We start from the raw sequence: 25,997 nt of genomic DNA, 5'->3' as shown, positions 1-25,997 counted from the left end.
TTGTGAAGGCCCCCATACTATGCAATAAAATAAATTTTCCTTTGTATTGGTAACATTATTCTAAATATTGTTTTATCACTCACTGTCAGAATTCAGTTAACTTTGGAGCTAAAACTTATTATCTATCACACTAAGTTTTTGTGTGTAATATTTGATATGTTATAGTTTTCACTGTTGAATAGTATTATAAATGAGGCAGTGGATGTTGACTACAAATAGCATTTATACACAGTATCTTTAAACAAGGCATTGGCAGTTATTTGAAGTACATAAAATGTTGCAGCTTGCTTCTTAGGATGAGACATGCTTCCCTAACTTAAACTGGGGAAACAAGAAACATTGTCTATGAAATGCTGTCAAAGTGTGTGTTTAATGGATAGATTTTTATTTTTAACCTGCAATGGACAGTCTGGTATGTTTAAGCTTTAACTGTAGTCAGTGAGTATTGAGGTCAGGCACCAATTTATGCTCAGTATCTTGAAGAATCAGGGCCTCTTAATAAGTGGACGTGAACTTCACTGTAAACATTTATGCAGGTTGGGTTTTTTTATGTTTTGCAGATCAGTTCCTCCACTTACTGGTTTATGGTTTGCTGACATGCACTGCTATTGATGGTGCAGCTCCAAATATTATATTTAATGCTGTACTGTTCATCATTTCTGCTCTTATGGAAGATTTGATAGGCACATCATGTTTTGCAACATGTTACAAGCTATAGGTTCCCACCCCTCAGGAGAGGAGAAGAATTGAAAATTCATTATTTTTATCTCCAACTTAACTATGCTTGTCTGGGTTAAATTGTTAAACATTTTTTTTAACTGTCATAAATAGCTTTGGAAGTGCAGGTAAAACAGATTTATTATAAAGATTACTATTTTTCCTGCTACCAGTACCATTTTTGTTACTGTGTATGTGTTCTCTATGCTGTGTGTAGATGACTAATGAAACCTAAATTGACAGGAGGCTTATAACATTTCTTGATACTTAACACACTGTTTAGTAGACTTGCAGTTTTTGCCTTTTTTGGAACAATATCCTTGAGTTGATTTTGGTCTTTGACCCCAATGTAGGAGGAGCTAATGCCAGTGAACACCTTGACCTAGTGTGCATCTGCATGCTGGATAGGATCTTGGCTAACTGAAAAATCTTTACTATGGTATTTTGGCCTTTTTATGGAGATGATAACATTTGATTCTTTATCTTGTGATACAAAGTATATTTTTCCCATATGGCAATTTACTTAATTTCTAGATTGAAACACTAAATTTACTGCCCTTTGTGGTTGCAGTTTTTTTTTTTCTATCGTGACGGTCACAGTGGCATTGTGTGTGCTTTTTGTAGACTTGAATGATGTCAGATTTGAAGTACCTGTGGAATATTTGGATTTTTGAGCAGATTCCCTATGCCTGAAAACTTTTGCTGAGGTGATAGCATCTAGCTTTCTCCTAGATAAGTTTGGTATGAGGGAATTGTTTTTGTGTTCCCAAAATAACAAAATAAACCTTAGCAAACCATAATTTTGCTGGGTTGTTTTCAAGGTTACATTTGTCTGTTGCCATGTTTTACTGGATTGGAGAAAGAACATGTAGCCTTTACAGGTCTATCTTGATCATTGATATCTAAGGTATTAGACATGCAGAAGAGCCAAAAATATCTGGTTTCATGTGATCTCTGTCAGCACTCCTCGTATCATAGGAAAAGACTGATTGCTCTGTATTAAGAGCTTCTGGCGTAGATGAAGGAGGGGATGATTTTTTTTTTCCTGAGGTGGATAAGATAAAAGTAGACAAGAACAGAAGGGTTGCAAATGAAGAGAGCTTTCCTTCTTGGATCAAAATGAACCATGAGTAGAAATACAGAAACATGAGGAAAGAAAAGAAGATTGTATTTGAGCTGCTTTTGCTCGCACATCCAGTTTCCCAAAATGACTAGATTAATAAGTGAAATATTAGAGCCAGATTTGGGGGGAAATTGGTATATAGATTTCAGATTAGAGTTAGGCATATGTGAGCAAAGCTTGCATTTGTGCACCTTGATTATGGTGCTGTCCAATGTAGGGGCTGCCATTCTGTGCTGCGTTAGAGCAGCCTTAGAGAACATGGGCTTGTCTCATTTTGGATTATTCTGCTTACTTGCTGGACTGCACTACTTAAAGGATTTTGAGTGAAGTTTCTTTTTACATCTGGGCAAGACTTGATTTAAGCCCTACACTGCATATGTGGTGGTAGCAGGATAGGAGGTGATTTCAGCCAGAACATAAGAAAACTTCAAATTCATAAACAACTTTCATCAACATTTTTATTCATTAGTTTGTCATTTACCTTTTATGGTCTTTAGAAAAGTTTTGTTGTTGTTATTTATTTTATTTCTATTTTAGATCTTTTAGATTGGATGTCATTTCTCTCTAGGCATCCTGTTTGTTTTTTCTTTTTTTTTTTTTTTTTTTTTTTTTAAAGCTATGTTGTTGCCATTTTTTACCACTGTGCCTTGCCTTTAAAAAAAAAAAAAGAAACAAAAAACAAACAAACAAACAAAAAAACTTCCCCTCCACTTAAGTTCTTCTAACAGTGTTCTCACCGTACACAACTGCATGCTATTAGCATATAGAGAAAACTAGTTTGTCTACCGGGGTGTGTTGGGAAGTTAAAGCATGTTGAAAGAGCAGTCTCAACAGTTTCCTTTTCCAAACACTTGGAGAGATGATACAGATAGTCAGTCGGTGCTGCAGTAAATAAAATGTGGACAGGCTACTTGCGTTTGCTTAATTTCCACTTCTGGAAATCAGTGGTTCAACTTAACAAACAACTATCACTTGGAATTATTTTCTTTTCAACTTGCTTTATATTTGTAATGCCTCCAGGGCTAAAATTATTGTCCTAACAATCAGTTGGACACCATTTGTGTACACTGAGAAGCATCACTATTTTTATTTTGCAACCCAGTAGAGAGATGCCAGTATCTGAGCCATTAGAAGATTGATGATGATAGTGAAAATGGAGACAATGCAAATTGATTACAGGCTGTGGTTATGGTGTGTGTTGATGGAATGGGGCAAACCAAAACAGCTGTATATGACTGAAAACAGATTGCGGGTCTGTGACAAAAAACTTATGACTTAAAGTTTTGACTTAAACTTATGACTTAAATTAAATTACAGCTTACTAGTTTGTCTGAAAAAGAACAAAAAAAGAGCAAAAGAAGTGAATTGCTTCAAACATGCATGCAATATCCATATATTGGGACCTGACTTGCTGTCAAAAATAACAATACAACCATAGTTCATCCAAAAAAAATTGGAAAACAAAATTAGTCCCAAGCAGGATTTTTGCTAAAGGAAGACATATTGACTTGAGTAAGCTTGACTAGTATAGGTGATGGTTAGTTTTAGTATTGTACACACTCTTGTGTTTTTTGGTTTTTTGTGGCATTGCTGCAGCACTAGTGCAGAAGCGGCTGTTCTAACATCATGACTCATAGCTGTGTGTGTATTTAAGGTCCTGTTGTGCATAATTTTAAGCAGGACTCCTTTTAAGTGCATGTGGAATCTTTTATTTCTTATTTTCAGAAGGCCTAACTGGAAGCTTTCTGCTTTTTTTTTTTTTTAAGGAAAAGGAACCTGCTTTATAGTGATAGGGATACAGGGATCCCTAGATTTGCAATGTGTGTTTTCTATGTTAATTTGATTATTTATTTATTTATTTATTTTTTTTACCCTAGGGTTGTTTTAGTTTGTTCTATATAGTGACAGAGTCAGCAAACCAGTGTTTTGATTCCACTAGAAGGGTGGGTGGGTGGGCAAATTGGTAGTATTGCTTTTAAAGAAGTGAGAAATATGAGTAGATTAGGCCTCACTTGATAGTAAGCAGCAGCTTGACTGCTCACAGCAATAACATAAATAAGGGAGGTGTTGTCTAAAGCTGCCCTGGTGGGTCAGTGCAGTAGACGGAATAGACTTGGCAGCAAGCCCAGCCTACACAACAACATCCAAGTCATTGCATTTGCCTAGGCATGCCAAGTGAGGTTCAAGTGACAGTGGAATTTAAGATGAGTGAAATGATCAGTAAGGCTTGGTAAAATCACAAAGCGGGAGCCATCTTTTAATAAGACAATATTTCATTCAAACTGTAACCCATCAATCTGTTTCTACTACTTGTATGTAGTATCTATTCAACTTTATAGTGTGTTCTCACCTCTATAACTTCCTGAAGTCATTCTGACAGAATTTTGAAAATTACAGAGAAAAGAAATGAACAGACTTGTAGGAGGATATGCTGCTGCACGTTTCACAAGTTGACAACAGAACAACAGCTGAAATGTAATAGCTTACAGGACTGGCCCCATTAAGTATGTTAGTGGCATTGCCTATACAGTAGCCACACATTTTGGCAAAACTTGAAAAGTAAGAAAAATTTGTGTGTGTATTGAAAGCGGGGGTGGGGGAACGGGCTTTTTTTCCCCTCTAAACTACAATTTTAGTGTTTGCGCCACATGAGCAGGTGTGCCATATATATATTTAATGTTTGCTAAATCTTGTATTTTGCTTTGAGAAAACTCAACTCAATTCTATGGAGCCATATATTGACATTAGACATTACTTCAGATATCACTCTAACAACAGTTGATTGCTGGGATAAACTTTTTTCTTTTTTGTTGTTTTATTCAAATTTTGCATACCTGATATTTAATTGCTTTTGTAGCTCTCAAAACTGATTGTATAATTCTATTGCATATGTTCACATTGGTATGGATGAATAAGTAATTTGTGGCTTATTTGAAATGAACAACTTTTTAGATTGCATTTGGAAAACAAAATATTGGTTGTTTGGCTTGGTTTTTTCCTGCTTGGAAAATGAGAGGAATCCTAGCATATAAATTGAATGAGTTTACATTGTATAGAGACAACATAGTTTTTGTAATTATGTAAAAACACTCAAAACACACACCTGAGACATGGTATGTGAAACTTTACTAAAGTCTGCATCTTAAGAAAATGGTGTATTTGAGCTGTATTATTCATAGCAGCTGCTACTTCTGAATGAGATAACTAATCCCCTTCTGTAGAGAAGCATGTGGATTTTGAATTCATCGGTGACATAAAGTTATTAAAGACAACAGTTATTATTTCTAGCGACCAGCAGATGAAGCTTGTTTTTCTGTTAGTTCAAAATGATGTTTCTGAGAGAAGTTTCAGTGCTTTTCATGGTTAAAGAATTGGAATCTATGAGCTGCCTGTAATACGCTGTTTTTCGTGTGCTAGAGGAGTACTGTATAAACATTTTTTAAGGCAGTGACTGTTCTGTGCTCTGGGTATGTGGGATTAGGAGTTGGGAAAATGAAAAAGTAATGTGATTTATATGCAAGCTTTAACAGCAGTCACTTGGGATGGCTGATATGTTCAACTGACAAAGCCACAAGAGAGCGTTCGGGCCAACCTAAAAATGTACTAAGGAAGTACATGTATTGCTTCATAGAGTTAAGTTTTGGTTGGTCCAATTTAGGGGAAGTTGATACAGAAAGTTACTGTATTCCTTTACTTAAACTATCATGTATGAGCTGTAGACTAGCAAATATTAGAAGTATTTTTAAAGTTTAATTTTCCTAAAAATTGGTGCTGTGATTGTATTTAAAAAAAAAAAAAAAAATCTTTTATGTACTTCCAGGGACGGAGACAAACTCTGATCCCAGCTCTAAAGGTTTTGGGTTAGCCTTTGTTACAGAGCTTGATGTAGAGCAATTGATGCAAAGGAGACTGTTTGACCAGTCATTTTGCCTTGTGAGCTTTTGATGCAGAGAACAGACTGAGGGAAATGGCCCCGCTTGAGAAGCTGCTCAGTCCCCCTTATCTTCTTCCTACTGCTAAGCTAACATTCACTTTTCAGTTAGGCTTATTGTGCCAGTTGATTAACAAGATCTTGAATTCACTTACAGTGAGTGATGCTGAGCAGTCCCCATACTAAGAAGGTATCCATACATGGTGGTGGTTCCTTTCAACTCGTCAACATAACAGCTTTTAGTTCAATGTAGTATTTAAGGCTAGGCTAAAACTTGACTACATAGTTTAATATTACTCTACTTAACAATGTGGTTAATGGCACAATATCTTTTCTTTTCTTTTTCCTTCAGTTAAATACTTTTTCTGGTGCTCCTTCCAAATAACTGGATTGGGGCTAGCTAAAAGTGGCTTGCCCCTCCCATATGGGGTAGCCCAGGTATTGAAGTGCACAGTAGTTGCTGTGCCATCCTAAAAGGTGAGATGGAAAATGCAAATGTGTATTTTGTTCTTCCATCCCATACTTCTTGTTCATTTGACTTCAGAAAGTAGGGATTAAAGAATTTGTGCTTGGTGTTTGATCATTGCTTCCCTGGGACTGAGGAATAATATATTTCCTCTGCACAGGGTTCCCATGCCTCACTGGAGGAAAGAGAAGACCTCTTTTTTTTTTTTTTTTTGGGGGGGGGGGGTTGGTTTTTAAAAAGGTGGTCGCTACATAAAGATGTAGCTATATATGAATAGAATACAGTTTGTGACATTATGCTGCACTTAAATGTTAAGCATCCTTACAGGTGGTCAGAAGTATTAATGTTCATGTGTTGAGAATAGGATGAAGATGTAAATTCTTTCCCTTACCTGTAGAAAGGTAGGAGTGTGGCAGACCTGAGGAATAAACATAGCACTGGAGTTTATCAGAATCAGAAAATTAAAAGATAACTGATGCTTATTGATTCTTGCTTTTCTCTTGTTTACTTGTTTTTCCTGAAACTTAATTTTTAAATATTCAGCTTTTAATGATTATATGTGGCTCTTGTAGCACTTTTCATCACTAGATCTCAAGGCAGATTACTAAAGATAATTAAAAAACCAAAAAGAGTATCTAAAGAAAATATCAGGCCTCTGATTGAGCTGTCACAAGCAGTATTTAAAGTCCAGTTTTACCTGGAAAAAACCTCTTAAAATGGCAATGGTTTTATGTTTATCTTGTGATCCTCAAAAAGAAAAATGCTTGTAATTGTCATACCTACAAAGACTGCCTATTGGGTAACAGGAGGTATGTGTTCTCTCCACTTTGTTACCAGTAGTAAAACTTATAAATGCCATATTATTTCCTTAGTTGTACCAGTGCAGCTTCTATGGGGAAGACTAATGAATGCCTGTCTAGATTAAGATTTGGAAAGGACTAATTAATAAATGTTAACATCCTGGGGTAGACAAGACAGTCAGCCTTTAATGCATGTTAAATTGGTTGAGTTCAGCACTTGCAAAATCTACATCTAGAAAAACTGTGGTGGTCACACTTAAGAAGTTGTCTTTAGCTCCTTTGGCTGACAGGAGCAAAAAGCAGTAAGTACTTATTTTTATCCTTTGAGTAATAAGAGATGACTCTGAATATAGTGGGAGCAAATCTGTTGAGCAAGAAGGATTTATTTGTATAATGCCAATTAGCTCAAATAATTCTCTAGTAGTTTGGCCTTTAAACACAAAATAATCATCATCAGGACTCATATTTATGATGAATTGTACTTTTTTGAGGAGTATATTGCACCCTTATATTTTTTATCACTTCATTTCCCCAGTGATAAATTCTTGAACGTGATAAATTCTAAGGTTTGCTGCATGCAGTTGTAAAAAATTAATTTTGAAGTTGAATATCATTTAGGTCTTTAGAGTTGTGTACACGGCTTGACATGTATATACTCTTGGCAAGTAGGAAGATTTTCCTGGATAAATACCAGTTTCTGCAAAACTGATCTGTTTAGGGTTGAAATATCAGAGAGAATACCAAGTTTGAATTTAGTTGCTCATATGTGTTAAACCACCTGAAATACCTTTTTCAGCTGCTGTTCGTACAAGGTGACTTTTGCAAACTTTTGTTATTGAGATTAGTATTAAATTAACCATAGAATTTGAGTCTTCTTTTGGAGCACCTTGTATTACCTGACGGTGCACTTACTGCGTTCTACAGTGTTATCCTATGTGTTCTCTTGTTTGGTATCTTGGATTAAATTCTTTATTGTGTTTATTCTTCAGTCTACCCTATGTGCTCCAATATTTGTAAACCTCAAGTAACCTCTGTAGCCAAGGACTGTGATTGTATTAATTTTGGCATGATCAAGTTGTAAATGCATTATGTCCTTTCACAGACAACAATTAGACAGCTACATTTAATATCTTTCTCAGGATTGGATAGTGTTATCTAAACTGTAGTTATTGAGAGTATTATTAATTTGATTATATAATAATGTGTTGAGGCAGAAGTTGTCTTAGTGGGTTTTTTTTAAGTTATTTGGAGTTGTCTTAATATTTATTTGAAGTCCTCTTGTAAATTTTGTGCATCCTATTTTTAATAAACATTAATTTAGCGAAAAATGTTGACCTTCAAACTTAAGTTTGAGATTTGCAGGATTTCTTTTTCTTTTGCCAGGGAGTGCTTTTTTTTTTTTTTTTCTTTCCCTTCTGGCCCTGAGGAGATAGTTAATGTAAATATTTCTCCATACAATAGTATGATTAGTAATTTAATAGATTGCTGTAGGGGATTTTGCTTAGTTGTCTCTTAACTCCATAAGAAAAATGTTTATATAGGTAAAAAATGTCTGTTGGAAGCATAGAACCCTAAAAACACTTAAAGGGGAAAATTAAAAACTTATCCAGCTTATAGGTTGGTCTAGGAAATGCTGTCTTTATTTCTTATTTTATTTATAGACTTGTCTGCGCTATTCTGTCATATGAAAGCATCTTTCAGCATTAATGGAAAATGCTTGTGACAGGGAAAAATACACTTTTCTATTTCACAAATCTATGTTTTAGAGAAATAGTGGTGCACAGATTAAATGACTTTCCTGAATTATACAATGTTAGTAGCAGGGTTTGAAAATTTGTCTGTTTACAAATCAGCAAATCAAATCTTTTAAACTTGTGCAGGTATAATTTAACAAGACATAAGTATTACCACATTTTCTTCATACCTACATGACAGCATGTATTGACTGTACTAATTTGACTTGTGGATTAAAAACTAGAATAATGCAGGGATTCGGATAGTCTGGCTTTTGCAGTGGGGCCAGTAAGTAATCCTGCAGAGCTGTGGTGTTCACAGGTTTGGCCTCACAAGCCAAGTGAATGGCCTGGGGCTGGTCTATGGGCTGGATCAGGCCTTGAATCCCCACACTTTCCCACCTGGCCCCTTCATGCCAGGATAAAGGCCTGTGCCCAGTCTAATGTGCAGGACCACAGCCTAGAGGCCTCTCCACAGATCCATGGGGGGCCCTGTGGGCCAGATGACAGAGCATCAGGGTAGGATCTGGCCCACAGGATGGGAGGTTGGGCACTCCTGCTCTAAGGCAATGGGGGCAAACCTTTTTAGAAGGCATATGACAAATTGGCCCTGCAGCCATCCCTAAGTTCCACTCTTATCCCCTTCCTCTGCCTGATCTGTTGCTTTGCTTTCTGTTTTCTATTTTGTGCTCCCTGCCTGATCTCCTGCTCTTACCTACTGCTTCCTGTACTTTTGGCTGCTGTGCTGACTCTATCCTTTCGGCTCATTAGCATGCTACGCACAAAAGCTGTCCGTGCTGGGATCTGCACTAGAGAGGACTGTGCACTGAGGGGGGCACACACTCCGTGGGTGGTTTCCCTCCTGTCCCCAGCTCCACTGTGTGTGCAGTGGGGAGCTATTCTACCACATATGCATGACCTCTCCTCCCTCGTTACTATACTGTGCATACTGGTGGACATCCCAGCGTCTCCAACTCACCAGTAGCAGGCTCCTGTACAGTGTGGTGCCCCCTGGAGCAGGTGCAAGGGCTGCAGTTTAACTCCTCATGCACTGCATGTGTCCCATGGGCTGCCAGTAGGACAGCCAACTGTAAAGATTGGGAGTCAAATGGTTACCCAGATGGTTACATCAGAAATCCAACTTTTTTTCAAAACCAAAACAATGTAATGACAAGATTGACTTTTCTCTCAGATCCTGTCACTTGAAATAGTGTTATCTCTGGATTTCACTAAAATATTTATGAAAAATAACAAGTTGCTAAGTCATAACTAGGTTATAACTTTTACAGACTTGCAACTTGAGATGACCAGTGGGGTCCCCCAGGGCTCTGTCCTTGGACCCATACTGTTCAACATCTTCATTAATGATGTGGACACTGGAGTCAGAAGCGGACTGGCCAAGTTTGCCGATGACACCAAACTTTGGGGCAAAGCATCCACACCAGAAGACAGGCTGATGATCCAGGCTGACCTGGACAGGCTCAGCAAGTGGGCAGATGAGAATCTGATGGTGTTCAACGCCGATAAATGCAAGGTTCTCCACCTTGGGGGGAAAAAAACCCGCAGCATCCTTATAGGCTCGGCAGTGCTATGTTGGCTAGCACTACGCAAGAAAGAGACTTGGGGGTCATCATTGACCACAAGATGAACATGAGCCTGCAATGCGATACTGCGCCTAGTAAAGCGACCAAAACGCTGGCTTGCATCCGTAGATGCTTCTCAAGCAAATCCCAGGACGTCATTCTCCCCCTGTACTCGGCCTTAGTGAGGCTGCAGCTGGAGTACTGCGTCCAGTTTTGGGCTCCAATTCAAAAAGGATGTGGAGAAGCTTGAGAGAGTCCAGAGAAGAGCCACGTGCATGATCGGAGGTCAGGAAAGCAGACCCTACGATGACAGGCTGAGAGCCCTGGGGCTCTTTAGCCTGGAAAAGCGCAGGCTCAGGGGTGATCTGATGGCCACCTACAAGTTTATCAGGGGTGACCACCAGTATCTGGGGGAACGTTTGTTCACCAAAGCGCCCCAAGGGATGACGAGGTCGAATGGTCACAAACTACAAGACTGTTTCAGGCTGGACATAAGGAAGAATTTCTTTACTGTCCGAGCCCCCAAGGTCTGGAACAGCCTGCTACCGGAGGTTGTTCAAGCGCCTTCATTGAACACCTTCAAGATGAAACTGGATGCTTATCTTGCTGGGATCCTATGACCCCAGCTGACTTCCTGCCCATTGGGCGGGGGGCTGGACTCGATGATCTTCCGAGGTCCCTTCCAGCCCTAATGTCTATGAAATCTATGAAACTTGGGTTTACTTGTTTACTATACTATATGACCTAATCTAGGAGTGGCCAACCTGCAGCTGGAGTGCCACAAGTGGCTTGGGCACTCTGCGGCACATGGGTGACTGCTGCCTCGAGTTGAGGGGGCATGTGCCCCCCCCCCCCCAACACCAGTCAGTGCCGGGGGAGGTCCCCCTGTGGCCGATCTCACTTGCCAAATAGCAGCTGTGCCGCTTCTGGAAATCCCACAGCTTTTTCTGGCAGCCTCGCTCCCTGGCCAGCACTCCCGCTTCCCCCCCTGCCTGCCAACTGAACAGGGAGCATGGCCTGACAGGGGGTGCACAGGCACTCTCAGAGGGTGCACATGCACCCCCTGTGCGACTCTACTGCTGTGGCACATGAAAGATCAAGGAAGGGACAGTGGCAGATAGAGCAAGAAAACAAAGCATCCCGGGAGCACAGGGCAGGAAGCAAAGTGGTACTCTGCTCTGCAACAGGGGTGGGGAAAGAGAAAGGAAAAATGAGGAAGACTGTCAGTGAGTACTTGGTGTGTTCTGTCTCCACTCTCCTTGAGTGCCCGCCTGCCAGAACTGGGAGACTGGTGACCCTGTGCTTCTCTCTGTTATGCTGTGTCAGGGAAGAGGGGGACACTCTTGGAGAGCAGAGATGGAGCACACAAGAAAAGACTTGCTGAAAGTTGGGAATTGTTAAGTTTTTAGTTCAGCTGTGAGAAGATGCATGTTTTAACTATAACTGCAGATGCCCATGTTTAATTTATAGTAAGTTTTGTAGCTGGTTAAGTGACTGTCTTTAAGCTCTTTAAATTTAAGATTCTGTGTCCTAATAAATTTGGTTATGTGTACAAATTTGTTTGTGTGCCACATTTGAAGTTGTCTTTTCAGAGAAGTGTAAAGAACAGGTGAGAACAAGTAAATATGAATATTTTAAGTGGCAATGGAAGTAGATACTTTATCCTCTTTGCAGTGTTCACTTTGAATTGAGTACTCCAGAAAATAGTTCTTACAAATGAAATGCATCACCTTGCATTGGTTAACAACAGGAGTAAAAAATGCATCTGACTGAAACTTGAGGCGGGATTAGATGGTTGTAATGTAATATTTAAACTAAAATTAATCAGATGTTAGGCTAAGTCTACCTTCAGTAAAGATTAAAAACTAACTCGCATAATAAGAATTTTAAACTCCTACAAATATCATTTTAGGGCTTTTCTACAAGTTTTGGGTTTTGTGGTGAGCATGTAAATGGTTTCCAGTCCAGGGTAGAATAAAGTTCTTATACACTTTATTGAGATCGTTCTAGCATCTGTCCCTGAAGAGAGATCCTTCCTTTTGATCCTATATATAATCAAGGGAGCTGGATTTCATTATGCTTTTGGCTTTGTCTTTTTTTTTTTTTTTTTAAGTGATAACTTCCTTTTCAAATATGGCTATATGTAGTGGTCTATCCATGTTTACTGTCTGTTTGCCCATCTTGCAGGAATATAAAACCAAAACTTTTAAAACAGTCATAATCCACATTAACAACTCTATCTTATTAAAATATGTTGTCAGCATCGCCAGTTTACTTTTCAGATCTCTCCCCTCTCTCTCTGGACTGTAAAAAAAAAAAAAAAAAAAAAAGCTAGTAAAGCTTTAATTTGACTTTTTTTATTTTTATTTTTAAAATAGTCTTTTGGAGTTATTTGCAACATATGAATTGCTTTATTTTTCTGTAGTCAAAAAACAAGTGAAAAGTAAGAGCAAGCATTTTCCAATAATGTCTCAAGTCTAATGAGGTGTGCCTTTAGTTGGACAAGGTGTGCCTTGAATCTAAAAGGGCTGAGAACCATTGTTTCATGTTAATGGCATTATAACGATTGCATTGTTGACCATGAAGAAGGATTTCTTTAAATATATGTTGCTTTGGCACGAAAATACAAATCACAAAAGCATTTCAGTTAACCTGAGGCTTTTGCAAACACTCATTTTCATAAATTTAAATTTGGGGTAACACTTCGCTTGTCTGGTAGTTCTCTATTTCACGTTAATCAAATAGGTAGGTTTGATCATCCTTCCATTAAAAATGATGTCTGAATAAGCAAGCACAATGTTACAACTCCAAAATAGTCATTTTGAAGAAAACTATGTACAAGTTAAAATGGGGTAATAGTATTGATTATAAATTTAAATATAATCCAGTTACTCTGTTAAACTATTCTTATGATCCATGCTTGACCCTATGCTGTGCTTTTCTTCAAGTTGAAGTCTGTGTCTTGGTTCCCACATTTGTTCAGTTTAGCCATGATATATAGGATTGTACATTGTGAATTTTCAAATGACTAGATTCATATCGTGCCTCCCTACCCCGCACACACTCCGTTACCAGTTGTGTTAGTTATGCTCTACAAAGCTGTCTCCATGTCTGTTCAATAGTCCAAAAATTAATGCAAACAAGTGAATTGCTTTTGACACCGGGTTATTATTATTCGGCACCTGCCTGGGTCGGAACATACAGGTATAGAGGTCTGGATCAGAAGACTAATAAAAAATGTAGAGGAAAGGAGTCTGTTTTTGTTGTCAAGATCTTTAAAGGGTCATAGACTTAACATGGAAACAACCAGGTTGTGATGAAACTGTTTGTCCATCTTAACTGGGGGAAGGAATAGTGTCAAGAGACTGGTAGTTTATAAAGGGAGCCAGCAGTATGAAAGAGTTGCAGAGGAGTAGGGTGTACAGGCAAGGGTAAGAGAGAATTCTTCTTTAATGAGCAGGTTTTTAATGGCAATTTCTAGAATTCATAGGCTTTCATTTTTAAGAATAAAGTAATCTCCCTTCCATCTCTGACAAGGTAACCGTATTTGCCTGATCACATGCCATTCTTTTTTATTTGTTAAATTGCAGGAAATAAACACTTCTGTCACCTCTCCAGGGCTGGGGTGCCATGGGCACTAAGGCATGGGGTTGATAGCCTAGGGGTCGCAAGTTCGAGGCCTTAGCAGAAGCCATCATGATGCAACCTGTCAGATGCCAACAAATCTGCAAATTCAGTTAAATACCTTGTCACAAGGACACAAAAAAGGAAGGATCAGATCTCCTCTGTCTTGTGTTGAGCTTCCCTTTATATGGAAAGTACACGCCTCTCAAATTTACAATTTAAAGCTTGTTTAAAAAGTAAAAAGGGGAACAAAAGGAAGTTACCAAACAAAACAATTGCTCAAAATAGTTGATGTTGGAAATGTGTTTTAAACTTTAAAAAGAAAGTTTAGCAAATAAGACTGGAAATGAACAAATGAAGACTCCAAATCACTTCCTGTTGTCACATAACCTTTCACATTCATTCATATCTCCTATGACTATTAATTTTGAAACATCAGCATGCTTATTATATTATAAAAAACGTTAGAAAACCTATTTAGATTGCAGAACCAGGCACTTTATGAAGTATCAGGTTCAAGGTCTCTTGTGCACCTTTAATTCTGCTGCTTTCAGTGTCTGTCTTGAATACTGAATTCAAAGGAGGATGGAGGATGTAGAACATACAGTTGTGTGAAGATTGTATCATAATACATATAGACAGGGACCAGAATTAAACTACACATGCACTACAGTTCTGACACTACTTATATTTTATGGGCATGATTTTGCAACCTAAAGGTATGCTTGTGTGACACAGCATAATTCTGTGGAAAGTTAATCGACTAGCTCTAAACTACTTAATTTAGGGATTTGAACATATATAGCTGCATTAACATAGCACTTGCCAGGCTATTTAGCTCTGCTGAGAAGCAGGTACACTAGTTCAGGTGAAAAACTATACCAACATGTCTAAACTTCTTCCAATTCATGAGCTACTTAAGATATCATTACATTACAATACTGCATTGTACTCTGTGGAAATGTTCTTCATGGACTAAATGTTGTAATTTGCTACTTGTATGTAATATTCCCAAGCCTGAGGGTTTTTTTGGGGGGCGGAATTAATGTTTTTTTCAAGTGAGAGGCATGTTGTGGGGAACAATACTACTACTTCTTCTGTCAAGGAGAATAAGTATTGTTGTGAACCATAAGCCTTCAGTGCTATAGAACAGCTTCTACTTGCACAAGAGAGCAAATGACATGGGACAGCAGGGAAAGCTGGCTAAGTAAAAGTAGATCAGTCTAGAGCTAGTAGTTTGTGTGCAGAGGGAAGCCTTGCCTTCTTTCCCACTACAGCTCATTCCAGCAGCTTCCAGATATTTCCTCTAGAGCAGTGGTTCTCATCCTTTTTTGTACCAGGACCCATATGTAAATTGATGGCCAGTCCTGACCCAGTACCCCTCCCTCTTGGCCTGCTACTCCCCTGCCCCCAGGCTGCAGCCACCCAGTGTGTGGTGCAGGTGGTGCATGTGTGGGGCATGGGGGGCCCCAAGCAGTCCTGTGCAGGCTGGAAATCTGACAGCCTGCAAGGGAAAAGCCATGGTTTCCCACGTTTTTCTTACTTTTAAAGTTTGTTGATCTATTTTTGTGACCCTTTCATATATTCTCGCGACCCACTTTTGAGTGGTGACCCATGGGTTGAGAAACGCTGCTCTAGAGCAGCATTTCTTAACCTGTGGGTCTCAACCTGAAAGTACGTAACAAGAATATATGAAAGGGTTGTGAAAAAACTTTTAAAATGGATTTTCCTTTAAAGAGAACCATAAATGAAACTGTGGCTTTCTTCTTTCAGGCTGGCAGAGCTCCTGCCTGCGAGGGGCTGCTTGGGGGAACCCCCTGTGCCCACACACACCCCTCCCTGCCCCCAACCCCACACACTGGGGGGCTGAGGCCTGGGGTGGGGGGCAGTGGGTCAGGACTGGCCACTGATGTTTACAAACGAGTCCTGGTTCAAAAAAAGTTGAAACCGCTGGTCTTGAGATGCCAAATCAAAGAAAGAAGCTTTGTTGGTAGCTTGGTATAGGCAATTTTTGGTGAAATGACTGTTTGATAAAGAAATTGAAGCAGGCTGGATCATTCCTCATGACTTATGAGGAAAGACTGAGGGCTTATTTAGTCTAAAGAAGAGACGGAAGGGATTTAATAGCAGCCTTCAACTACCTGAAGTGGTGGTTTGAAAGAGGATGAAGCTAGACTTCTCACTGGTGGCAGATAACAGAACAAGGAGCAATGGTCTCAAGTTACAGCAGGGGAGGTTTAGGTTAGATATTAGGAAGCATTTTCCCACTACGAGGGTAGTAAAGCACTGGAACAGGTTACCCAGAATGGTGATGGAAGCTCCATTCTTGGAGGTTTTCAAGACCTAGACAAAGCCCTGGCTGGGATGATCTAGTTGGGGATGGTCCTGCTTTGAGCAGGGTGTTGGATTAGAGACGACTTCCTGAGGTCCCTTCCAACCCTAATTTTCTATGATTCTAGTGTTTGTTTTGATACTAGTAAACATTCGGACTTGGTTTTTAAAGTTGTAAACTTTTGATAAAAAGAGAAATGCTGCTACTTAGGGCCTGACCCCATTCAAGCACATTTGCAGCTTTTAACTCTTTAACATCTACATTTTTTACCATGTGACTATACATAAGAAATAGTTTGATTTAAATCTCACAACTTTTAGACCTTTGATACTGAAGACAGATTTAACTAGTTTTGAATACGTTATTGAAAATATGAATTATTATGGAGTTGCCCATCTCATCTCCATATCTAAGACTACCCTGAATTTTAAAGGTTGAATCTTTCATGCATGAAGAAATGCAACAAAATATTTTTTCATTTTACTCCACTTCTCCCAGAAGTTATGGCTTATGATCTTTCAGTATAGGATTGATATTTTTCCCAATTAACTGCAAATCAGAATTTGAAAATTTATGTTTTAAAGATGTCAAGCAATCCATCTCTTAGCTGGTATATGGCACGTGTGGAGCTGGAGAAAAAGCAGCAGGTTCTAGGAAGGGCCTATGTGACACCAGGGTGCTCAGAAATGCCAGCTTGAGCCTGGAGAGCTCATTTTCAAATGAATCTTCAGCATGCCTAAACGCTTCTTTCCAGACATGCAGAAATTTGATTCCCTATTTCAGGTGCAAAATTTGACTTGACTGGAATTTGATAGAATTCTGAATTCAGTAACACCTCAAAAATATAATTGATTATTCTTTCTAATAATATGATATAAGGTGTCAAAGAAGTGTGAGCCCAAGAAGTATTATTTTGTTTGCTGGTATAAAAGACATGTAAAGTGGAGTAGAAGTCTTGCCTAAATATTGTTATTTGAGGTTTTTCTCTGATGGTCTAATCCTTCCATTTGAATTTACTTTTTTAGTGTGTTAGTGTATTGTAGGGTTAGATTTAGCAGTGAAAATTGACACGTTTCATTTGAATGTCAAACTAATGCCAGAGGTTTTAAATGTTTTCCATTCGCTACTATATAAAAGTAGATCTCGGTGTGTGGTTGTCATAGGAGACTTCAAGTACCCAGATATCTCATGGGAAGAGCACTCGGCCAAATCCAAACGGTCTCGAAGCTTCCTCACGTACACGGATGAATTCTACCTGACCCAAGAAGTCTGTGGACTCACAAGAGGTAAAGCGCTGCTGGACCTGGTACTGGCTAAAGGAGATGACCTAGTCAGCAACCTAAAGATCGAAGGAAAGCTAGGAGACAGTGACCACAAGCTGATCACTTTTACCATCTATCACAAATCTGGCAAATCAGTCAGCAATGCAGAAGTCCTCAACTTTAGGAAAGCTAACTTTGATAAGCTCAGGAGGCTTGTTGTCAAGGCTCTAAGGGACCAAGACTCAGCAGGGAGAGGAGTCTAAGAGGAGTGATTGCTTCTTAAGGGAGCGATGCTGGAGGCATAAGGATGTCCATCCCACCTGGGAGGAAAGGTAGCAAAAGGCACAGCAAACCCCTTGGCTCAGCAAGGAACCTGTGGACCTCCTATGCCTAGAAAGAGAGGCTTATAAAGGATGGAAGATAGGAATTGCCACAAAGGAGGATTACTCTGCACTGGTCCACACCTGTAGGGAGCAAACCAGGAAAGCCAAGGCTGCCACTGAACTCCACCTGGTTACACATATTAAGGACAATAAAAAGTTCTTTTTTAGATATGTGGGGATTTGGAAGAAAAGCAAGGGTAACATTGGACCCCTGCTAAACCAAATGGGACAACTGACACCCAGGAAAAAGCTAACCTGCTTAATGGGTACTTTGTGTCGGTTTTTCAACAACCCAAAGGGTCCGCCCTGCCTAGGAAGATGCGGGACAACCAGGGTAAGGGGGAAATTATACCCAGCATCAGTGTAGATCTTGTAAAGGAATACATTGAGAGGCTGGACACCTTCAAGTCAGCAGGTCCTGACAGATTGCACCCCAGAGTACTTAAGGAGCTGGCAGGAGTCATAGCCTAGCGACTGGCAAAGATTTTTCAAAAACTCCTGGTGCTCAGGTGAAGTACCTGAAGATTGGAAGAAAGCTAATGTGGTGCCCATATTCAAGAAAGGGAGCAAAGTAGATCCAGGGAACTACAGGTCAATTAGCTTGACCTCAATCTCTGGTAAGATTCTGGATAAATCATCAAAGAGTCCATTCTTGACAAGCTGGCTGATGGTAACATCCTGAGGAGACAGCATGGGTTTGTTGCGGGTAGGTCTTGCCTGACCAGTCTCATCTCCTTCTATCCAGGTGACATATGACCTGGACAAGGGAGAAGAGATTGATGCCATATATCTGGTTTTCAAAAAAGCCTTTCATCTGGTGTCCCACAATCTCCTCTTGGAAAAATTGGCCAACTGTGGTCTCGGCTACATCACAGTCCGATGGCTGGAGAATTGGCTCCAAGGCCGGACTCGAGAGTGGTGGCTGATAGAAGCAAATAATCATGGTGCTCCATGACCAGTGGTGTTCCCCAAGGCTCGGTCCTTGGACCTGTTCTCTTCAATGTCTTTATTAATGACATGGATACAGGTGTCAGAAGTGGATTGGTCAAGTTTGCCAATGACACCAAACTTTGGGATAGAGTGTCTGCACTAGAGGATAGACTGGTGATCCAGGCTGACTTGGACAGGCTGAAAATGTAGCAGAAAGCCCCTTTTCCTCTTGCCTGCAGTTGCTCTCCCCTCCTTGGATATGTTTTTCCTCTTCTACCTTTTCTTCCTTCCTCTTTCTTTCACTTTAAGATAAGGAATTGTGTTTTGAAATGTGTATGTGTGTATTTTGTATCTCCCCTTTTATTTTGGTATTTTTATCTATTTGTGTGCCATGGCATTACATTTGTAGCTTATATTTTATACTCCTCACCTTTTAACTAAATGTGTTTAGTTTCATAAGTAAGTTATATATTGTTACAATGTTAACAAGGGCAGGAATCAAACTGCCCTTCTCTGTAACAGGCTGGCCCCTGAAAGAGCGAGTGAATCAGTGATTGAATGTGTAACACGGTAGCAGGCAGTAATTAACACCTAAGAAAACTGCAGATCAACCAATGGAAGAACTCAATAGAAGACAGTGTAACAACCGGGAAATCTCTAAACCTCACTGATCAAGGGCTAGAAGCCCTGGTCTGAGTTAATCAATGCCGGGGACCAACTTTTGGGCTGAATATCTCCAAATCGATCACTCCCAGAGCCCTATTCAAAATTCATCAATGGACTCCCAAACCTGCACGTACATGTGGACGACCCCTGGGGCTGACAGATGCCATCCAGTAGCCACCAAGGGGGGAAGTCCCACGAGGGTCAATGACCCCTGGATTGGGCAAACCTGAAAACTGGGGAGTCACCAAAGTCTGCCAAGGACAGATAAAAGGCAGTGGAAAGTGACCCTCTGTGGCGCCCTCTTGATCTCCAACTTGACCAGCACCCGACCTGTCCAGCCAGAAGGACCAGCCGTCAACCCCCTTCTGGAAGATACCACCACGCTGAAAGAAGCCTCAATGACAGACTCCAGCGCCTGTGGGATAGGTATACCTGACTCTTGTAGCTTGCTAGTGTGTGTGTGTGTGTGTGTGTGTGTGTGTGTGTGTGTGTGTGTGTGTGTGTGTGTGTGAGGACCAGCCCCAAGGTTTATGATTTAACTCATAACAGTGTTTCAGTCCGCCTAATAAACCAGAATTTTAAGGATCCTGAGTTGGACATTTGTAGCCAACAAAAAGGTGGGCAGATAGAAACCTGATGACTTTCAATACTGACAAATGGTAAGGTACTCCACCTGGGGGTGGGGAACCTGCAGCATGCTTATAGGTTTAGCAGTGCTATGCTCGCTAGCACCAAGGCCGAAAGGGACTTGGGGGTCATGACTGACCACAAGATGAACATGAGCCACCAATGCGTTGTCGTAGCTGGTAAAGCAAACTAAACTCTGGCTTGCATCCAATAGATGCTTCTCAAGTAAGTCTCAGGATGTCATCCTCCCACTGTACTCGGCCTTGGCGAGGCCACAGCTAGAGTACTGCATCCAATTCTGGGCTCTACAGTTCAGGAAGGATGAGGAGAAGCTTGAGAGAGTCCAGAGGAGAGCCACGTGCATGATCAGAGGGCAAGAGAATAGGCCTTATGAAGAGACTGAGAGCCATGGAACTCTTCAATCTGGAAAAGTGAAGGCTCAGGGGGGACCTGGTGGCAGCCTATAAGTATATAAGGGATGTGCAGCAGGATCTTGGGGAACATCTGTTCCCCAGACCACCCCAAGGGATGACAAGGACCTCCTCCAAGACCGTTCTAGGCTGGACATAAGGAAAAACTTCTTTACTCTCCGAGCTCCCGAGGCCTGGAATAGGCTCCCTCTAGAGGTGGTGCAAGCACCTACTCTGGACTCTTTTTTTAAGAAGTGTTTGGACACTTATCTTGCTGGGATCCTTTGACCCTAGCTGACTTCCTGCCCTTGGGACAGGGGGCTGGAGTTGATCTCCTGAGGTCCTTTCCAGCCCTAATGTCTGTGAAATCTATGAAAAGGTAAGAAGTATAGGCTATGGAAAAAAGTCTGTTTGCTTAAAGAAAACAAAATATTTGAACACCTATTACCAAGGTACTTGGATACTTTACAACATTTATTGCTAAAGACATTCTGATATTTAGAGATGTACAGTTATAGTAGAATCCTGTTTGCAGCCAGTTACTGTCACAGCATATTGAATACTGTCTCTGCAAGGCACACAGTTAAAACTTACTAGTTATGGCAACTAACCTTGTTTTGCTTATCTTTAGGAGCTAGGTTGGCACACATTTCTTTAACCAGTTCCAGACCTGTTTTTTTTAGTCCAGACAAGAGCTCTGTATTTATGTACTCAACTGATTCCTTTCCATCCCAAATGTTGGTGGGGAGTGGGATGGGATGTTGTTGCTATTTGTTCTCATTCTTTTTGTAAGAATTATCCCAGAATGCATAAATACAAACCACAGAGCTGTTGTGTGGCCCACAATTGACCATGAGCAGGCATTGATGCTTCTTTTTGTAGCTCCTGGCCAGCATCCAGTAAGAGGGAGGGAATCAGGTGACTGAATTGTAGTCACTTTTCTGCTCCAGGCTTCACTTCCCCCCCCTTTGCCCTAATCAGGGTTTAAAGTTGAAACATGCACCAGGGTGAACCCTCAATTAGGTTCTGAGGGACATATCCCTCTAGTAGTCTTTTTTTAGTGGCTGTTCTTATGTGTACCCCTGCACTGAAGAAACAGTAGCTAGTAAGTAACTGAAGTAACTGCTCTGCTGGTAATAAAGCAAGTGCAATATCTTGTAGCTTCTTTCTGTCTTGCTCTTGAAGTTGGTGCTTTGCCATCACAGGAGACAGGTGAAGTTGTTCCCTGTGGTACTATAGCTAAAGGCTCTCAGTTTTCAGGGCTTGCAGTCTACAGCTTTTTCTGGAATAGGATTGCTTAGGATACCTCAGCTTTAAGTAAAAAGCCAAATGTGCTGACTCGTTGCACCGTAAAAACCATTACTGCACATGCCACCCGGAACTGAACGTGGACCTATTTATAATTTTGAATAAAGCTTTGCATAGTGAATATTTTTTTGTTTCTAATCCAATTTTAAAGGAAGTAAATGCTGTTAAGCATTTTAACAATTAAGTAAATGACAAGCTGGACTACAAGAAAGCACAGTCTCTGTACATGTCTACAAGGAAATGGTATTTATTGAAGATGCGTGAAATTTCATATTAATCAGAAGAAATTTCTATGCGTTTTCTGTATAATGTAAAAAATAGATTTGCACCAACTTTAAACTTTAAAACATGAACTCTAAATACTTTTAATGATATTTTCTACACATTGAAATAACAATATATTATGGAATCTGATGAAAAGCAATGGGTGAAAGATCACTGGTGTGGTATTGGACAAAAATTCCTAGAATGTTTTCTCATGAAAGTATAAATGTATTTAAATGTAGCAGTTTAAAACTCTGAAAGAGATATGGGCGAGAGATGGTTTCCATGATACAGATCTTTATTTTGTAGTCACTTCCCTGGGGAAACTGTGGCATTCAGCATGTGGAAAATCAGAGACCTGCCAGGGTATCAATCTCATTGAATAAGGAGACTCTACATATTAAGTATTACACTCTGACTCTTCCTTTGTTTCCTTTTCCAGATCTCGAACCAGATGACTGTGCATCCATATACATCTTTAATATAGACCAGCCATCATCATCTGTAAATCAGCCAATTTGTATCCCTCGCCATGGATTGCAACCACACCCCTCTCCTCTGTCCCCACCTGCCAGATTACAAGGTCATAAAAACTATGAAGGGACTTGTGAGGTACCAGAATCCAAATACAGCCCACTAGGTGGACCCAAACCATTTGAGTGCCCTAGTATTCAAATTACATCTATATCTCCTAATTGTCATCAAGGAATTGAAGCCAGCGAGGATGACTTGCACACAAATGGCACAGAAAATGAATATATGGAAAGGCCTTCAAGGGACCACCTATATCTTCCTCTTGAGCCATCATACAGGGAATCATCCCTTAGTCCAAGCCCTGCCAGCAGCATTTCCTCCAGGAGCTGGTTCTCAGATGCTTCCTCTTGTGAATCCATTTCTCATGTTTATGATGATGTAGACTCTGAGCTTAATGAAGCTGCTGCTAGATTTACCCTCGGATCTCCTTTGGCATCTCCTGGCGGTTCTCCAAGAGGTCCAGGGGATGACACTTGGCAACAGCCTTATGGATTTGGGCATGCCTTATCACCTAGACAATCTCCTTGTCATTCTCCTAGAACTAGTATTACAGATGAAAACTGGCTAAGCCCAAGACCACCATCAAGGCCCTCTTCAAGACCTACATCCCCCTGTGGGAAGCGGCGACACTCCAGTGCCGAGATTTGTTATGCTGGTTCTCTGTCTCCCCATCATTCTCCAACTCCATCACCTGGCCACTCTCCCAGGGGAAGTATAACAGAAGATACGTGGCTAAATACTTCTCTTCATAGTGTACAAGGTCTTAATTCTGGCCTGTCACCATTTCAGTGTTGTACAGAGACTGACATCCCTCTTAAAACAAGAAAGACCTCTGAGGATCAAACTGCCACTTTATCAGGAAAAATAGACCTCTGTTCTGAAGAACAGGGTAGTTTATCACCATCCCTTGAAACTGCAGTGGATGATTGCTCAGGATCGCAACACGTGTTAAAAAAGGATTTGCCTACTGACCAATTCCTCTCTGTTCCTTCGCACTTTACTTGGAACAAACCAAAGCCTGGCCATACTCCTATTTTTCGGTAAGTTTAAGAACTTAGAAGCCCCTGTCAGATGTGTTGTGTGGATATTTAGTGTATTTTATTCTAATAGTATGTTATGAGCTTTGTGAATATCTGAAAACTGGATTCTGGTTGTATAAATGTAGTAGAGCCAACAGATCTGCTTCCTTGTTGAAGTGCTGCAGCCACATTATAAATTGAGACATTTGAAACTAAATGTGATGCCAGTGGGCAGGCTGTTCCAGCAGAGAGCCCAATGTAACTTCAGTATGAATGCAGCAATGGCAGGAGTGAAAATGTACAAAAGGCAGGTTTTTCGGAGCAGGGAATCTCCCTTCTTTCCTGCAGTGCCTATTGTGCTTTGGTGTTGTAAATCCCTAAGAACAGTAAAGCATTAAACTTGTTTAAAAAAATGTGATCATATGGGAATATGCCTTTTTGTAGAGCTGTTAAATACCCCATTGAGTTTTCACTTTTTCAGTCCTGCCTTGTTTGCTGCTTTTCTGTTTGCTAAAATAAAATCCTGTAAAGAAAGCTAATGTGACTACTGCAGTGCTTTGAAATCTTGTAACCTCAAATGCCTTAGCATGGTTGCCTTTACAACTTTTTCCCCTTATACCTTTCTCTTTATTTTTTAAAGTGTGTTTTGTTTTTTTTTTTTAAAGCTTTTTGCTGTTTTCCCTTACTCCACTCATTGAGCTACATGCTACATGGAATGGTGAGGGGAAAATCCATTGATTCTTCAGAGCAGAGCTTGGTTTCCAGCGCTCTTTTATCTAAGATAAAAACTGATAAGTAGGATGGATACTGTCTGAGCATGCAACTCTTGGAGGCAGTAAGGAAAAATTAGTTGTTGTTCAACGGGCTGTCCCCCACTGGAACTGCAGGTAAATATTGTGTAGGGGCACAGATGGATGGGTGTCTAGAATTCAGCAGTTTTTTGTCACCTCCAGAAGGGTCAGCTTCAGGAGAGGAAGCAGCTATAGACTAAGCAAGGCTTTTGGTACCAGTTTAAAATCTAGCCTTCTCCTGAGAGCAGCTCCAATTCCTTTCTGAATTCATTCTTTCACATTGGGGAATTTAGTCATTGCATCATCTTGGATATGAAAGATCTCTCCTTCTGAGCTTGTTAAGCAAACAGATCTGTGTTGGGAGCAGAAGGTTCTTTTGTTTTGTTGGCCTTTGTCTAAGGAAACAGTCTGAAGATGGAAGGGAGGCAAATATATGAAGACCAGGAGAGAGAGAGAGTGTGTTTTTAAAGACTTTCTGTAATTGGTCACATGAGGCAGGGTCTAGTGCTCAAGTAGATTATAGCTTTCTGTCTAATGTAACTGGAAGTGACCTTTCAAAACTAACTACAAAAACTGAGGAAATATTTTCAGCCTCAGCAGGTACAACCTTGCAAATCGTAACATTTGAGAACCCTGCCTTGGAATAAAATTTGAGCTTCCAGAACTGCCTAGTGGTAGTATAAACAGAGGAATCTCTAACAGTTTCTCCACACACACATGCAGCTGAGCAACGTGAGTGTTGGGCAGCAACTTAAATTGTTGTATGTGAAGAATGTCTGTTGCCTGGATTCTTAAATAGAAAAAGAACCTTTTATAAGCAGGATTTGTGTGGAGGTAGGACACTAATGCTGGAGGAAGAGGTGTCTAATGTAACAGAGTTGGGAGAGTCAGTAAGGGTAACTGGAAGCAAGGCCTTTCAGTGTTGGGAAGGTTCAGCCTTCTCTTAAAAGAGAAGGCAGAGGTGCGAGGGTTCAGAAGAGCAAGGATGGAACTGAGAGAAGGAGATTTCTGGGTGCATACAGGTTATATCATGATTGGCCAGAAGAATGGGGTCCTGTAGGAGAAATACAGAGGGAGGGGAGGATGGAGTCATGGAAGCAGTAATGGATACTCATTTGGAGGAAAGGCTTCATATGGAAAGTGGGTATGAGGAGGCTTTGTAGTGAGTTCCCGGATTAGAGGGACATAAGAGAGTGCGCTCAAGGAATAATTGATGGAGTAACAGAGGAAAACAAGGAGCCAGATGAAACACCTTATAGCAGGGGTGCTCAGACTTGTGCATGAGAGCCACATGCAGCCCACAAAGCCTTGGAATCTGACCTCTGGGACTCCCCATGGGTCAGGAAATTTTGGCATGGGAGAGCGGCAGCAGTTAATATTGCTGCCCCTACCTGCTGCCAGAATCCCAAGCCCTGAGCAGTGGGTCAGAGCTGAGCCATGACTACTTTCCTCCATGAGGCTGGGCCACTCCCGCTTCCCTCTGCCCTGCCAGGT

General features: G+C 40.5%; 1 protein-coding gene across 7 annotated transcripts in view; it reads left to right on the top strand.

The window, feature by feature from the left end:
* The window catches only part of NFATC3 (nuclear factor of activated T cells 3), a 162,816-nt gene that overhangs the window by 8,503 nt on the left and 128,316 nt on the right, over positions 1-25,997 (top strand). For all 7 annotated transcript variants that reach the window (XM_059713763.1, XM_059713769.1, XM_059713768.1 and 4 more), the window contains one exon: positions 22,602-23,733. In XM_059713763.1, the coding sequence (XP_059569746.1) occupies positions 22,602-23,733 (1,132 nt within the window). The remainder of the gene's footprint in view (positions 1-22,601; positions 23,734-25,997) is intronic.

The sequence above is a fragment of the Alligator mississippiensis genome, chromosome 10 (genome assembly GCF_030867095.1).
Source record: "Alligator mississippiensis isolate rAllMis1 chromosome 10, rAllMis1, whole genome shotgun sequence".
Lineage (NCBI taxonomy): Eukaryota > Metazoa > Chordata > Crocodylia > Alligatoridae > Alligator > Alligator mississippiensis.
This window is presented reverse-complemented; position numbering and strand designations above follow the sequence as displayed.